Source organism: Zeugodacus cucurbitae, chromosome 2, assembly GCF_028554725.1.
Source record: "Zeugodacus cucurbitae isolate PBARC_wt_2022May chromosome 2, idZeuCucr1.2, whole genome shotgun sequence".
NCBI classification, from domain to species: domain Eukaryota; kingdom Metazoa; phylum Arthropoda; class Insecta; order Diptera; family Tephritidae; genus Zeugodacus; species Zeugodacus cucurbitae.
In genome coordinates, this window is record NC_071667.1 from 17,909,969 (window position 1) to 17,926,914 (window position 16,946).

At 34.2% G+C, this 16,946-nt stretch overlaps 2 protein-coding genes across 7 annotated transcripts in view; one reads left to right on the forward strand and one right to left on the reverse strand.

Annotated features, from left to right (window-relative positions):
• Nucleotides 1–16,946, forward strand: part of LOC105218549 (odorant receptor 85c) — a 101,634-nt gene that overhangs the window by 56,673 nt on the left and 28,015 nt on the right. The window lies entirely within an intron of this gene.
• LOC105218538 (transmembrane protein 135) lies at nucleotides 296–11,814 on the reverse strand. Of its 6 annotated transcripts, none has more exons than XM_011194205.3 (6): nucleotides 11,515–11,814; nucleotides 4,591–4,783; nucleotides 3,723–4,511; nucleotides 3,444–3,584; nucleotides 2,944–3,110; nucleotides 296–1,053 (listed from the first exon to the last, which is right to left on the reverse strand). In XM_011194205.3, the coding sequence occupies exons 2-6, from the start codon at nucleotides 4,741–4,743 to the stop codon at nucleotides 918–920; spliced, it is 1,386 nt and encodes a 461-aa protein (XP_011192507.2). In that variant the 5' UTR covers nucleotides 4,744–4,783; nucleotides 11,515–11,814; the 3' UTR covers nucleotides 296–917. The 6 variants fall into 6 exon arrangements, with proteins under 6 accessions (XP_011192507.2, XP_054085378.1, XP_054085382.1 ...); XM_054229403.1 differs by having other exon boundaries at nucleotides 11,440–11,814; XM_054229407.1 differs by lacking the exon at nucleotides 11,515–11,814 and adding an exon at nucleotides 9,376–9,647.

Genomic DNA, 16,946 nt, shown 5'->3' on the forward strand with positions numbered 1-16,946 from the left:
CAAAAAAAAAAATTTTTTTAATAAAATGTAAAAATTGTTTATATTACTAAAAGCATTATTATTTTGTTATTTTTTCATGAAAATTTGAAATTAAACTGTTACATATACAAATTTTTTTAAAATAAATTTTAATTATTCGTTACTATTTATAACAGCTGTAAAGTAGTTTACAATAGTGTTGCCTAAAATAAATTTAAAAAAATTAATATATAGTTAATTTAAATTGCTTGCAAGCAAATAAAGAGACAATATGAAACTAACTTTTAGCTTGAAAAACCCCATATGCGCCTATAAGTATACTTCTATTTACTTAGTTTTTATTTTTTATTTTTTTTTGCCAAATTACTACCAGCCAAGCATTTGTAAATGCGTCAAAAATGTAAATATAAAATAAATAAAATTTAAAAAATTCAATTCGCTTAAAATTGAAAAGACATAAATGAAAAAAAAATCACACACCAAATCATAGCTTTCTTAAGTCTACACATATGCACATAGTTTATAAAAAATGTTGCTATTATTTTATATAAACATTATATATATTTTTTATGTCTTAATACATTTTAGGAATTCCTAATTATTTATTTATTTTTTCATTTATGCTTATTCAACTAGTCAATAGCTTTACACTATTTACAATATTTTTTTTCGTTTTTTTTTTAGTTTTTATTAATTTCACATAAACTTGTGTTGTCTCTAATAAAGTACAGTTAGAGACAACAAAAGTTAGCATTTTTTATAATTTCTCATTTATTCTATTAATGCGCTTAGCATTATTTTTACTCTCCATAAACTTTGTCATATTCGTTTTCGCACTCATTCGCCGCTATAAGTCTGCTATTCTCTTAACACATGTTTATAAAGATAACATTTCGCTATATTTTTTATATATATCTACAAACATATGTATATTATTATTATTTCCATGAGGCAAGTGAGAACTTGGGCAACGGTGATTTATTAATAAGATTTAGCTGTCGCGAAACCTCCTTCATCTGCTCGCTTGCATTTTGACCATAGATATTGAAGGGTTCCAAATTGAAACGATTAATGCTGAAATGTAATGGAAATAAAAAATAAAAATATAATAACATGTTATCAAAATGAAAATTCTTAGAATTAAAAAAAAAATCTTTTTAAAATTTACGAAGCTAACCTCAAATTTAAGACTAAACATTTAGCCTTTTGGCTAATTCACAAATGCAGAGATTATCACTGAGATAGATTCGACTGTCCATTGTGAAACCCGTAAAAACTCCTAACGGATCACTAAGATCCTTATGTTGCGACAGAGCGTTTGGGCTCAATAATAATGGCTAATGGCTAATAATGTCACTTCGCTGAGTTCGAAGAAAATATGCCTACCGAAGTGCTTTAACCTAAGTCTGGCGAACGCCTTTCTCCAAACAGCTTTGATAACTAGCGTCCGACATGATCCCTAGTCTCACCGCGTGTGTGCCTATTGGCCAATGACTAGTAAGGACTCCAATGATCGCAGAGAGATGAGCCTTACTGAGCAAGTGGACCACGGACTGACCACATGTTTCCGGCGCCAATATTGCTAGGGTACCCTCTCATGCAATCTGTTCGATATATGGGGCCTTGAATACTTATGGTCCGATGTCGGCGATTTTTTGAAGGGTTATGCCACACTATAAATGCAGTATTTGTGCAAAGTTCTGTTCCGATATCTTCACTAGTACTTAACTTATATATTGGTATATTCTGGTATATAGGAAGTAGCCGTGGTTGTTAACCGATTTGGCATATTTTCACAAATTATCATTGGGATACTAGGAAAATAGTAGAACCTAATTTCATTGATTTTGGCCGAGTAGTTTCGGAGATACGGTTTTTGACCCATAAGTAGGCAGAGTCACCCATTTAAAATTTTGTATACCAATTAGGGTGCAGCTCTTCTGTACCATCTTTATAATGAAATTTAAAGTTTCTGGTGATGTTCCTTTATTGAATGAAAGCATTTTTAGTAGCTTTCAACATAACCTTTGTATGGGAGGTGGGCGTGGCTGTAATCCGATTTCCACCAATTTTAGACTGTATAAGGAAATGACTATGGAGAGAGTTGATACAGCTTTAGTAGTTTACGAGATATTTACAAAAAACTTAGTAGGTGACGGGGTCACGCCTACTTTACCAAAACAATACAACCAAATATACTTAAGGGGTTAGGGGTAGTCAGGATTTTTAAAAAATCATTTTTTTTGCATTTTCATTAAGAGTAAAATCTTAAAAATATTCTCTGAAAATTTGAAGTTGATCCGATAATTACTTTTCAAGTTTTTATTCGACAAATATAAAAGAGCGCCAAACTTTAAATGATAACTTTTAGAATACATAATAAACTCAGGTCTGGTCTGAAGAATTTTTTTTTTCAAAAATTTTAAGATCAATTAACTGTTGATTTTTTACCGAAAATCTAAAAAAACAAATTTCCTGAGGCCGCCATTTTATTAATTTTTAAAAAAAAGCTTCTGATCAGGAATTTATAAAACAATTTGTTTTTATCCCATTGGTTTTAGAAGAATCCCCAAGGACTTATGAAACTGGGTCAACACAGACAGCTATAACTTTGGAAATTATAGATTTTTTTTTTCAAAATTTCGTGACTTAAAGTCAAAACATTTTATAATAATGCCATATTACTACTTTTGTAAAATAACAATGTCTCTGACTACCCTTAACCCTTTAATTTGTGGCTTAGTTATAGCTTTTTATAGGTTTTCGGTTATCGCCATTTTTTGGGCTTGGCATTGGTCCAATTTCGCCCATCTTCGAAATTAATCTTCTTGTGGTGCCAAGAAATACGTGTACCAAGTTTCAACAAATATCTCAATTTTACTCTCTTAGCAACTTTGTTGCGAGATTATAAGAAAACTCTATATCTATAAATTTACATAAAATATATCTTTCTTTCACACTCACCGTTCTCCGGAAATTGCATATAGAAATTTAAAGTAGCTCGGTCGTATTGTCTTCGGTTCGAGAATGCCCGCATGAAAGAGTACAGCCGTACAGAAGGAGTACAAGAAGAGCGTAAATCCGGATATGTGCGGCAAGACGCCTTCCTTAATGCCCAAGTTGTAGTTTATCTAGAGAGAAAAATAAGAGTCTTAAAATGTATTTAGGGAATTCCAGGAACTATTTAATCACGACCACATTTAGTTTATAACGGAAAGTAAAATATGATGCTGAGGTACTTTACGGTGATTTGGTACGGAAGAAATTTACCCTTTTGAAGGGTATTTAATTATTATAATTTTTTTTTTAATTCGCAAGTTTTCAATTTCGTATTCAATTAAAATAATGTAAATTTTTATTTTGTATGGTAAATCGATCTTAATCAGCGTTTTAATGGAGCACAGTCCGGTTAACTGAGCAATTAGCTCCTGTGTGAAAAGACTATAAGGATGGTTTAAACTTACTTGCAAAGCCTTCCACATTACATATAACGCCACCGTCACATCGGGATATTTAGTGAAGGACACGCTGGCCAACAGAGCCGCTGGTATGGCGAAGCGTGGATCATCGCGTCCAAAACTATGCCGCAGGATACAAGAAGCACTCTGATTATATAAAATGGGGAAAAAAATAAAAAGTACTACACTGTAAAAATATAGTTCAATACCAAATTGTAATCTTCTTTTCACCTATTCAACATGATATTTTCACCACACACCATTACCACCACACCATTCACTCACCTTGTATATGAAGGAGAAGCTACCCAAAAATATGCCCAAATTTAGTGTCTCCTTATTAAATATAGACTTCCGCACACTGAATTTCATTTGTACAATTTTCTTTAAATTCATAACTAGACGCAATGCCACCTGCAGTCCCACACCGCTTACGAAAGGCTTGAGACCACCCATTAACGCATAATGCCAACAATTAACACGATGCGGACATGATGGGTGTCGACTCTTCACCGCGTCCAGGAAACGTGTATAGAGTTGGACCAACACATTGATGCTTCGGAAATCGAGTGGCGCACGTGATTGTTGGGGCGTCGGTGCTGCAGGCGCTTTCGGCACGATCGGCCCCTCCTCCGTTTTACCGGCAAAGAAACGTAATACATTGAATAATGAATCCTTGCAGGTCGTCTTATGTAGACCCAAACGATACAGATACAATAGTGTTGATATGCTAATGCCGAAGATTAAAGCTTGTCCCTGTGGTATTGAACGCACATAACCGCGTATCTCGGCCATATGCCAGAGTGTCTCTGTGGCCAAATTCGCTACGTAGAGTGTTAGTAGTGGTCGGCGTGCGGGCCTCTCGACCAGTATCGATGCGAAACTGGACAAAAAACAAGGTATGAAAGCGACCGTGGCGCAGTAGTAGCGACCGATTATTTTACGTAACAGACAATTGAACATAATGAAGGAATAGCTATTGGAGACGAGGAAGGCGGACGATTGCAATATGCCGAGTAGGGTGCGTTTGAGGTCGGCAAGGTTTGGTATGCGGTGGCGCATTATTAGGGATAACTGTAAAAATAAAAATAAAATAATACAAAATAAATAAAAATTGAAAATTAGATGCTAACGGTATGTACGATGTACTAACCGCATAGACCATTGTGTAGATACGCAAACTGTACGGTATCGCGCCCATTAATATGCCCGCTGAGGCATTTGCACAGCTATCCGTCCATGGATGATTGAAATGTTTGCAGGTGCAGTCGACAGGCGTCAGAAAGCGACTAAAAGCGTTCGTCATGGTTGCAAGTGCGTGTGTTAGCGAAATCTACAACTCACAGCTGGAATGCAAAAGTTTATTATTTGTGATTATAGAAGTAAAAGAGCGAGTATTTAGAGGTTAGTTTTCTTTTACTATATAATTATAACGGATGTAGAGGTCAAAGTGCCGTTCAGCGAAAGAAGTTTACGGTTTTTATTGAAGAAATTATTTGTTTAACCGCTTACAAATTTTATAATTTTTTTCATAAAATTTTTCAAAACAAAATTATGAAAATTTTCAAAAAATTCAAATTTATATCACATCACTAACATCGATCACTTAAATACTAGAAAATATATTCCACTATTATTCGTTGTGGTTTAAAACAACAACAGTTAATATTTATGCACTCGTATACACTTGTTGTTGTTGTATATTGAACTTTGCTACACTTCATCACTATTATTAGCGCAGAGCTTCGAACAGCACATTTGTATGTACCTGCCAGGCCACAATCTTTTAACCACTAAGCAGTAGCTAGCGTTAAACCTTATGAAAACACTAAATCGATTGACAGAAATTTGCCTTATTGATAAATAGCGCTATTAAAACGCTAATCTTTGGATCATTGGCAGTGTGTGGTTTCTAAATAAAGTTGATTTAGAGTGATAAAAATGGTAGGAATGTTATTTTAAATCAAGCAAGTAAACATACAAACACATATACAATTTTATTGTTCCATTAAGTGCATTTATAATGTGGAAAGAAATTATGATATTTACTTATTCGTTTACATTTGAATCGGTCGAGCAGGAAACGGGACTGAAGAGCATAGATTCAATGATTCTTAAAACAATATTTGTTCACCTCGTAATCCATACATAACCTCAATAGATATGGTAAACAGATTTGAAAATTTAATTAAAATCATTTATTATTAATCACTTATTTAAAAACAGATATAATATTATTAAACAAGGATTTCACAAGCACATTCAAAATGAACAGTTTTCTTCCCATATTATTGACTTTGAAAATTACCACCCTGCACTACTTTCTAAATTTTTTATGACATTAATTTAGATTGTTTGTTAGTATTTTTGTCTTTGTATACTAGGTACAAGTGTTAAATAATAAAAAAAAATCTTTAGATTTTTCTTTAACGAAAAAAATCTTAAATTATCGAAGTACTTAAGGGGCATTATGTACTGCCAAATTTGGTTAAGATTGGTCAAGTGGTTTGTAAGGCATGAGTTTGCACTTTTTAACGAATCACAAGATAATCTCATTTATGTACTAATCTTTTTCTATGCTAAATTTGATATTTCTAGAGTTATTGTTTAGAGGTTTATTGCACTTTTAGTAGTTTTAATGTAGTGGTTGCCAACAATAAACATTACAATAACGGCGTTGGGGAGATAACGAAAATGTTTATCCAAAATATGTATCTTTAATTATAAAATGAATATTGCGTTATTTACGGCATTCCTTTCAACCGGATATCTCCATAGCTACTCCTTTAGTTATCTTATAACTTTATTTAAGTATACAAGTAAGGAAAGGCTAAGTTCGAGTGCAACCGAACATCTTATACTCTCGCAATTTATTGAAAAAATTTAACCAATACATATATGCGGAATAAAGCTCACCGTATTTTTGAAAAACCTATAATTAGGTATATGGGAGCTAGGAGAAGATACTTTTGAAAAACCTACAATGAGGTATATGGAAATGTTATGACCCGATTTTAATAATTTTTGGAACAGAGACACACTATTAGAAGAAAACAATTACCTCTGAATTAAATTGAGATATCTGAGAGATGTACCCATATTTTCGGTTAAAATTTATCCTTAGGCGCTGAGTTCAACATGTTCGATATCTGGGGCCTTGAAAAGTTATGGTCCGTTTTCGACAATTTTTTCACAAGTGAAGCCAGAGATGATATGCACTAATTGTGTAAAGTTTTATTCCGTTATCTTCATTGGTTCCTTATGTTTACATTATAAAGTGAAGGAATAAGATGGATTTCAAAATTGAGTTATAAGGAAAGTAGTAGTGGTTGTAAACCGATTTCGCCCATTTTTTGTCCGTGTTATCAGGGTGTCAAGAAAATATTATATACCGAATTTCATTCGAATCGGTCGAGTAGTTCCTGAGCTATGGTTTTTGACCCATAAGTGGGCGATGCCACGCCCATTTTCCATTTTGTATCCATTCCATTTTAAATCTGAGTACAGCTCCCTTCTGCTATTTCTTCTGCAAAATTTAGGGTTTCTGACGTTTTTCGTTAGTTAGTTAACCCACTTTTAGTAATTTTCAACCTAACCTTTGTATGGGAGGTGGGCGTGGTTATTATCCGATTTCAACTATTTTCATGATGTGTGGTGGGGTATGTTAGAGACCCGACTGCAGAAAGTTTGGTTTATATAGCATTATTAGTTTGCGAGTTAAATACAAATAACCGATTTGAGGGCGGGGCCACGCCCACTTCCCCAAAAAAATTACATCCAAATATGCCCCCTCATAGTGCGATCCTTTATTCCTAATTTTACTTTTATATCTTCATTTATGGCATAGTTATGACACTTTACGTGTTTTTGGTTTTGGCCATTTTGTGGGCGTGGCAATGGTCATTTTCGAACTTGATCTTCTTATGGTGCCAAGGAATATTTGTGCCAAGTTTCGTCAAGATATCTTAATTTTTACTCAAGTTACAGCTTGCACAGACGGACAGACAGACGGACGGACAGACGGACGGACGGACAGACATCCGGATTTCAAATCTACTCGTCATCCTGATCACTTTGGTATATATGACTCTATATCTAACTCTTTTAGTTTTAGGTGTTACAAACAACCGTTATGTGAACAAAACTATAATACTCTCGTAGCAACTTTTGTTGCGAGAGTATAAAAATCGTCCAAAATGCACATAACCTTGAAATCTCTCAGGCAATGACTTACTAAATTTGTTTTAAATCATTAAGTGGTTACAAAATTTCTAAAGTGACCTGTGGCTTGTGAGTTCAAATTAGCACTTAAAACTCTATAAAGTGTCTAAACTACACACCCATACTCAAATACATGGCGACGAGAGAGGAAGCAATTAAATGGCTAGTCGACACATATAATTGTTGTTTGTTTTGTAACAAAGCACCACTGTGTTGCAAGTAATTGTCATTTAAATGTCGTTTTTTTCACTGCAATGGATTTTAGCTCGAACAAAGTAACAGCAGTGTCATAATTTCCACAGTCTTTAATCAGTATTTAATTTGTTTCGAGTAAACAACAAAACATAAAAAATCTAAGTTCTGTATATATGTAAGTAAGATCAAAGATCATTGATGTCAAAGGTTTAAAAATATACATATGTAAATACGTGTATTCATACATATATTAATATATTGATTAACAATTATCCACATAACGAGTAATCAAGTTGGTAGAGGTAGAAAAAATGCAACGACATTCAGATTTAGTGTTATTGACCAACGGTGACTGTTTTTGTTGTATAGCGTAGTTATCTAAATGCATCAGTCTGAGCTTCCGCTTGCGGACGGTTTTCTTGATATACATAGTTCAATAAAGTTGGTGGTATTAGATGTGTTGGGTAGTGAGACTTTAAAAATACTTTCTGGTTCTTTATCAAATCAACAACCACAACATCTTCATTCGATGCTACCGTCTCAACACATCGTATTTATTGTACTCCCATTAGATAATATTTTAAATATTATCAACCACCAGAAGCTGAGTAACTGTTATAGTAAGACTTGAAGTGTCTGTGTAAATGCAAGTTATCAGCAAAAGTGGAATACATTTTCTTTGCACCCACTGACTCACCGAAAGATGTCGTTTGGGAACAAAGAAACTGTACGAAGAGATATATTCATAAACATAACATAAACATACATATTGTTGTATCTAAAAAACTTCCCCACAGTCATGTACGTTGAAGTAGTAGCACCTAAACAAATTGACTTTGATTAAAACAATTAAATTACGAAAATTCGTAAAAGTTCAATGAACGCAATTCATGAGGAAAGATTCTTCTTCTTGACTGGCGTAGACACCGAGGAAAGATTTATTATAATACATATAAGCTATTTATAGCTTAAAAAGCCTTTGACATATCTGAAGCCTTTGTATCCGGATTTTGATAATACGAATGTTCACCGGTTAGATTAGGCAACAACCCTTATTAATTTAAATGATTTTACTATTAATAATTGTTTCCATTTTATGGCACAACACTGTATTATGAATGTCTAGTATGCTTATTATTTTATTTTTTCATGCACTGTATCTACTTTATTTCGGATTTAAAAGTTCGTTGGCAACACCACTGTCTTTTTATTGCGCTATTTGCTTATTTGCGGTCAAGCAGTAGGTGATAAGATTTTTATAATTTCATTGTGTGTTGTTTCTTTTTAAGCACTACAAACATATTTAGAAGCTACTACTAAAACTTGTTTTTTCTTTATTTTAATAGCCACATCGGAATTTTTGGTTATACAATTTATGAAGACATTTTTTAGTTAATTGTTTAACTAATTATATATTTTTGTTTTAAATTTGGATGCCACGTTATATAAATCTACACTCGTATCCATAATACTGATAAACATCACCACAACATTTGCAATATTGGATCGCAATTAAAATTACAATATATTAAGCAAAATTAAATCCAAATCTTAAATCGTGTTCCAAATATATAAATGCTGTTGAACTTCCATAACTCGAACTCTTATAATTCGAAGTCTCCCTAACTCGCAGTTTTGTTATGGATTGTGATTAGGAAAATTCAACTGTAATGTACGTGTTACATTCACCCTTAAATGTATTTAATATTCATACAATATAAACAAATACAATGTATGTATGTTCATTCACAAGAATATATGAAGGTTCTCATACGACTGTTAAATTATGGCATTTCGCGAATAATAACAATATTTATATACATAAATACATACAGTGGAACTTCCATAACTCGAACTTCTATAAGTCGAAGATCGCTATAACTCGAACTTTTGAATTGGTTTAGAAAACAAATTTCATACAAATTTCCTTCCAAAACTCGAACTTCTATAACTCAAGTTCTCATTAACTCGAACTCTTAAAATGACAATAGAAGTGAAATTTCATACGAAATTCATTCCGTAAATCGAATTTTTCGACCAGGGGATTACACAAAATTTAAAATTTTACTATCGAGGCAGTATTTTAAAAGAGTCTCTCTGTATCGTACGGAGGCGAATAAAAAGTATGATATCACCCTTATAGATTGCATAAATCATGTAACAAAGGCATGGGATACAGGCGTCAAGAGCCAAACAATAGCACACTGCAGCAAACAATATTACAGAAGAATCGTTTCAACGTGTTTAAATAAAAATTTATGCGTAGTAAATATATAAAACTACGTATAAATCTATATTTTACAGCTATTTCAAAAATTGAATGTTTTAATGAAAACTCTAAAATTCGAAGTTTTTTTTTTGTGTAGATTATTGTGATTCGAGTTAAAGAAGTTCCACTGTATATACAATATGTGACATACTTATGTACATATATACAACGATACAGTTAAGATTTCAATAGTATTATATTATAATTTAATTAGGTCAAACAATATCAGCAGCTTATAGCGCATTTTCAAAATTGATAGCTTATCAACTTTCAAAACACTGAAAATATATTAGATTACATTATTTTTGTTGAAATTTTCCTCCATACACTTTTTCCAACACATTTCAGGTCATCATTACAGTTACCTTTCACATTTTCAACAGGATTTTAAAATTAACAATCGGGATTTCGTGTTCGAAACTCTAAATAATACCAGTGGTAGTAATGACTCCGCAAAATTACCGACGTATGTTGCAAGCGTTAAGTTTAATTGAAGGTTAAGGATGGTCAGTTATGTGGATGACTTTATAAGTACCTATATCGAGCTAATAAAAGTAGTGTGCTTGACCTGCTTGTAAGCAGATCAAATAACGCGCACTTAGTCATGTAGCATGAATTTGATAAGGTCCAGTATTGTTGTTGTTAGCATAGTTAGACGATATTATATCTCTTCAATTTTATCATTTAATTGATAAATGACTAATAAAAATATCGCTTAAATTGCAGATACTATTTTATTATATTCAATTTGTAGTAAAATATACTGATTTTGATTAACTAGTTTATCTTGAATAGTTAGTTTTCATAGCACATATGTACATAATTGCCTCACTTCATAACTCTTTAATAACATTCAAATCGCAGGAAGTATTTTTATGTTTTCTTTTTTTTTTAATTATAGTTAACGAGTTTAGTTATTTTAAATTTTATATAAAAATTGAGAACCTAATACATACATACGTTGTACATATGATTGAACGTAAAATACACAGTAAATAAATACATAATACATTGACTGCAAGCAATGTAAATGCAAATCAGCCGGCAAGCAGGTAATTTTGCTCCGCAGGAGGAGCAGTGGTGCACTTTTATTTACTAAGTATTGCAAACATTTTTTTCTTATTGCTATCTACTGCAATGTTTATTTACGATAGATTGGAAAAGCAGCAACAATACTTCCTGCAAATGTTGTCAGAACTTTGTCATCGTGGTCAGCGCATTTATTAGCACTGCAATTGTTAGGTGCGTGGATACATACATATGTACATGTATTATTTGCATATAATCGCATTAATATTGATACGGTCAAGGACTTACATTCGTTTGACACATATTAAATTGCTATTTACAATTTACAATTAGCACATGCCATCTGTTAACTTTCTACACTACCTTTGTTTAGTTGTTGTTTATAAAATAGCAAACGCACAGATAGGCACACACTTCAAAGGTTCGACTCACTACAGCGCACACAAGATTACACATACAGCCTTTATTTAGTGACGGTAATTAAAAGCACAGCTTTTGTTTTTTGTTAAATTATCGTCTTGCACATTTTTTCCGACCAGTCGCGTATTGCTTCATTTAAATTATGCACAATATCTCACTTATGTTAATTTGTGTATAAATTATTTAACGAACTGGGCGCACAATAGAGCGTAGAAAATAACAAATCATTGCAGTTGGAAATGAAAACAATAAATTTTTGACAGCTGTTTTTGGCATTTCCTTTTGGACTATGACCGGTGCTTCTTCTTTAAGTTAAGTCGCTATCCAACTACAGATGGCGCTGTTATCGCGCAAATAGTCGGAGGTTGTTTGCGTTTGATTTAAATATGTGTGGTTCAGATAAACCTTGAAAAATAGAACAACAGCTAAAATATCACCTTCTTAAGTGTTTAGACTTTATTTTGTTTAAATGGATACTAGTACGATATGCATACTCATATGAGAATGTAATAAATAATATAGAAATGTTCAGTTGGCCAAAGAGCCACCTGTTGATCTGTTTCTTATCTGAAAGATGTTTATAACTTTTTCCGCGAAATGAAGTACCTGCGACTATACTTAAATATATTTTATTTTTTAGTGTTCTGATATTCAATCTATTGTTCTCTTTAACCCTAGAATTGACGAACTTGAACTAAGGGTTATTTCATAGTAAGTCCTGTAAAAACGACTTTTATGCTGCTGCTGGACATAACTGCTGGACATAACTACAACTTCAACGAAGTGGAGATCAACTCGTAAGAATTAAGATTTTCAAAAAGCAGATTTGTTCATTACCTCCGAGATTCAACAACAGAATTTTCGAAGAGAATATGTTATTTAACCTTCGTCGGAAATATATATTTTTTTTTTAATTTTTGTCTCTTTCTGTTCCGACTTCTATCAGCGGGTACTGCATCGAACACTTTCAAACTGGAGTGTTTTAGTGCATTCGAACAATATGACCTAGCCAGCGCAGTCGTTGTCTTTTTAGTCGCTGAACTAAGTCTATGTCGTCGTTTAACTGGACCAATGTTCAAAGGTCCATTAATCTTCCGCAAAACCTTTCTCTCGAAAACTCCTGGTGCCGTTCCATCGGATATCGACATTGCCCAGGCTTCTCTACCACACATCAGGATGGGAATAATGAGTGACAAGAGCGTTTGATTTTGATTCGTCGAGAGAGGATTGAACTTTTCAATTGACTACTCAGTTCATGACATTCTTAGTGTACGACTTAAAAGTTTTGTAAACAGTCACGTGGGAGCCAAGACGCGAATGCGCTGATTGTTTGTTTGATGACAGGATATATTTCGTCTTGTCCTCATTCGCCACCAGACCCATTCGCTTGGCTTCCTTATCCAGTCGGGAAAAGCAGAACTAACGGCGTGGTTGTTGCTTCCGGTCAATATCATCGGCGTACGCCAGCAGATGGACATTCTTATAGAAGATTGTACCTTCTCTATATAGCTCTGCAGCTAGTATTATATTTTTCTAGCAACAGATTCACATGATATTCAGTCACTCTGTCCGAAGCCTTGTTTGATATCCAACAGCTCGGAGAGGTCCTTTCCGATCCTGACGGAGCTTGTGGTGGTCAGTTTACACAGCCGTATTAGTTTTGCAGGTATACCAAATTCAACATCGCGGCTTAGAGCCAGCTCCTTTTAGTGCTAAAATCGATGAAGAGGTGACCATGAATCGTATGGTGAATATTTGGTCCATGGTGGATTTTCCAGGTCTAAAGCAATACTGATAAGGTTCAATCAGTTCGTTGACGGTGGGTTTTAGTCTTTTACACAGTACACTCGAAGGACCTATATACGATATTAAGGAGACTTATACCACGGTAATGGCCGCAGATTGTGGGGACTCCCTTTTTATGGATTGAGTACAGCACGCTGAGATTTCAATTGTCAGGCATGTTTTCGTATGACCATATTCTGCAAAGAAGCTGATGCATGCACCTTATCAGTTCTTCGTCGCTGTATATGAATAGATCGGTCGGCAATCAATCGGCCCCGCCGCTTTGTTTTTCTTCAAGCGGGTAATTGCTATTCGAATTTCTTCATGGTCGAGCATTTCTTCATCCTCTCCTGATGTTGCACTCTCACTGCCATTCAGCAGTGTTCCCTGCATAATCCCAGTATGCCCTGGAGATTCGTTACCACATTACCTGCTCGGTCCCTTTACCTTCCGGTCTTGAACCTTTCGTTAAGTTGCTTCTATTTTTCATATAATTTTCGAGCTTTATCCATAACGGCCAGCGTTTCAAGCTTTCCATACTCACGCATTTCGCCCTCTTTATTTTTATGTTTGCAATTCGTCTTCAGTCCCTCCATAATGAATTTACAATTAATAATTCGCAACCATTTTAGTGTTATTTTAATTTCAGAGAAAACAAAAGTTAAACAACTTTGGATAAAAAAAATGGAGGTAAGTCGTAATAATTTAAACTTAATAGTTCTATATTACGTACACATATGACTCTGAGTAAAGATGTGTAAAATTTTTTTGGTAAAAACACTTTCGAACATCAAATTTGCTCAACTTTGATTTTGTAATAGATTTTGATAAGCTTTAACATATAATCTACTCTGCAATCGATTGTTTGACACCTTACAGAAAAATACAGCAAATAAAAGTGGGACAAATTTATATCAATCCATAATGGATATAGTTGTGTGGTGGGAGCTCCTGTCTTCCTGTGACCAATATTTATCACATATTTATATATACATATACATATGCATACAAGTATATATGTATTTACAAACGCTTCCACCACGCACCGGAGTGCAATCTGAACTTCCGTAACTTTTGTTTGTCTTCCGTTTGTTGGCTTCTTTATTTGTTAGCTGACGCAGTAGTGCGCCACACACAACGAAAGACAACCTGAAAATAAAGTAACGGTGGGGTGGCTTGCATAAGTCTGCCATTACAGTTGGCCATGTTGAATTCCTGAATTGTTGACTCTCTCACTCGATGTGGAAGTGCAGAGTGGTGGTAAATAAACAATAAAATTAAAACCAAAACCTAAAAAGCAGAGATTAAGTTGTAAATTGCGCCAGTTAGAGCGTAAGTTTTCGATGCTACGCAAGCATTTCAGTTTGCAGTTGTCTTTGAGGGTAGAAAGGTGCGAATGAGGAGAGTGTGTTGGGAGTGCGTAAATTTTTGAATGGCGAAGTGCAGATTTGACTTAGTATACAAGTGGATTTAATTGAACAGAACTGCTGAAATTGTGTTAAAGTAGTGGCGCCGGAGGTGTTGAAAGTGAAAAATAAATAAATAGTATAGGTAGAGAAGAAGCTTAGTTGTGCGGAAGTTCCACATCTTTCGTTTATTAGCACCATTTTTGACATTTTTCTTAAAATATCGATACTATTATCGATATTTTTAAGTCTATAAATTGCATTAATTAATTCAAATTAAAACAACAACATATTATTATTTTGCTGCTTAACTGGTTTTCAAATTTTTAGCCAAAAAACAGAGAAATCTTTTCCCTGTCAGCTATAAGTACCTATATAACTCGAATCACCATAATCCACTAAAAAACTTGGAGTTAGAGACCTCAAGTTGTGGAGGTTAATTTATATGAAATTTGAGTTCTAATGCTATTAGAATTCGATTTAAGGAGAATTTCGAGTTATGGAAGTTCAACTGTTTTATTATTTTTCACCTAACTTTTTTCCCGAAAACGCTCAGTCTCATCGGATCTTGACTTTGAAAGAGTTTTTCTCGTTCATTGCGAGAGAATTTATCCAATTCTCTATTAAGCCCTAACTTTTTTCCAATAAATGCTTCTTCTTAACTGGCGTAGGCACCCCTCACGCGCGGTACTGCATCGAACACTTTCAGAGCTGGAGCACTTTGGTTCATACGAACAACATGACCTAGCCAGCGTAGCCGCAGTCTTTTTATTCGCTGAACTATTCAATGTCGTGGAATAACTCATACTGCTCATCATGTCATTGTCTGCGAAATTCACCGTTGCCAATATTTAAATGACCATAAATCTTCCGCAAAACCCTTCTCTCGAAAATTCTTCGACATGGATATCGTCCACGCTTCTGCACCATGAAGCAGGACGGGAATGATGAGGGACTTGTTGAGTTTGGTTCTTGTTAGTCGAGATAGGACTTTTGCAATATCCTCCCGATAAATCATTGTAAGTTATGTGAACAAGTATAGTTGGTAGAAAATATTACAAGCTTCCGTAGGCCCTCACATTTCCGCCATTAATAAGAACCCCGTGCAACAAAGTACTATGTTTCAACTCACGGCGAAGTCATGTAGCTTCAGTAAGTTAAGAAGAAATTTCATAACGGAACTTGAATGTTTGAAACGTGGAACCAACCATTCTTTCATTATATACTTGTAGAATCTAATGCCGTAGCTGAGCTGCAAGTGCCTTAGAATCAGAGTTCAATTGTCCGAAGACTTCAATTATTAGGGGAGGTGTATTCCAAGTCGTTGTGATGTTTTTCATAGCATTTCGTTATGTGAGACATTTAATAGACAATTATCTTCATTTGAATCCTTCAGACCATGAGATTAAATACAGCATGTGAAATCATATTACTGAATAGGTCATAATAATAATAGGTGTCACATATTTGTCGCAATTTATAATACCACAGTAGGCAAATGTATTTATAGGGTGGTTCTGATACTGGTTTCTTTTTGAATTAGTTTAAATCAATAGTTTAAAGTTTATACTAAAGAACTAGCATATATACCAAAGTGGTCAGGGTGAAGAGTGGAGTTCAAATCCGAATGTCTGTCTGTCCGTCCGTCCGTCTGTGCAAGCTGTAACTTGAGTAAAAATTAAGATATCTTGATGAAACTTTGCACATTTATTTCTTGGCCCCATAGGAAGGTTTGCTTTCGAAAATGAGCAAAATCGGACCACTGCCACGCCCACAAAATGGCGAAAACCGAAAACACATAAAGTGCCATAACCAAGCCATAAATAAAGCTATGAAAAATTTGGTATGATAGTACTATCCTATTAAGGTGCATATTTGGATGTAATATTTTTGGGGAGGTGAGCGTGGCCCCGCCCCCAAATAAGTTTTTTGTACATATCTCGGAAACCAATAGAGCTACATAAACCAAACTTTCTGCAGTCGTTTTTTTAGCCACTTCCTAATACAGTCCAAAAATGAAAGAAATCGGATAATAACCACGCCCACCTCCCATACAAAGGTTAAGTTGAAAATTACTAAAAGTGGGTTAACTCACTAACGAAAAACGTCAGAAACACTCAATTTCACATAAGAAATGGCATATGGAAGCTGCACTCAGATTTTTTTTACAAAATGGAAAATGGG

Excerpts from the sequence above, each read along its gene's own strand:
- LOC105218538 (XM_011194205.3), bottom strand. The coding sequence starts at position 4,743 with ATGACGAACGCTTTTAGTCGCTTTCTGACGCCTGTCGACTGCACCTGC. Across the intron at positions 3,111-3,443 it reads TAATGTGGAAGGCTTTGCAA|ATAAACTACAACTTGGGCAT; the intron begins GTAAGTTTAAAC and ends TTTTCTCTCTAG. Across the intron at positions 1,054-2,943 it reads TATGCAATTTCCGGAGAACG|CATTAATCGTTTCAATTTGG; the intron begins GTGAGTGTGAAA and ends ATTACATTTCAG.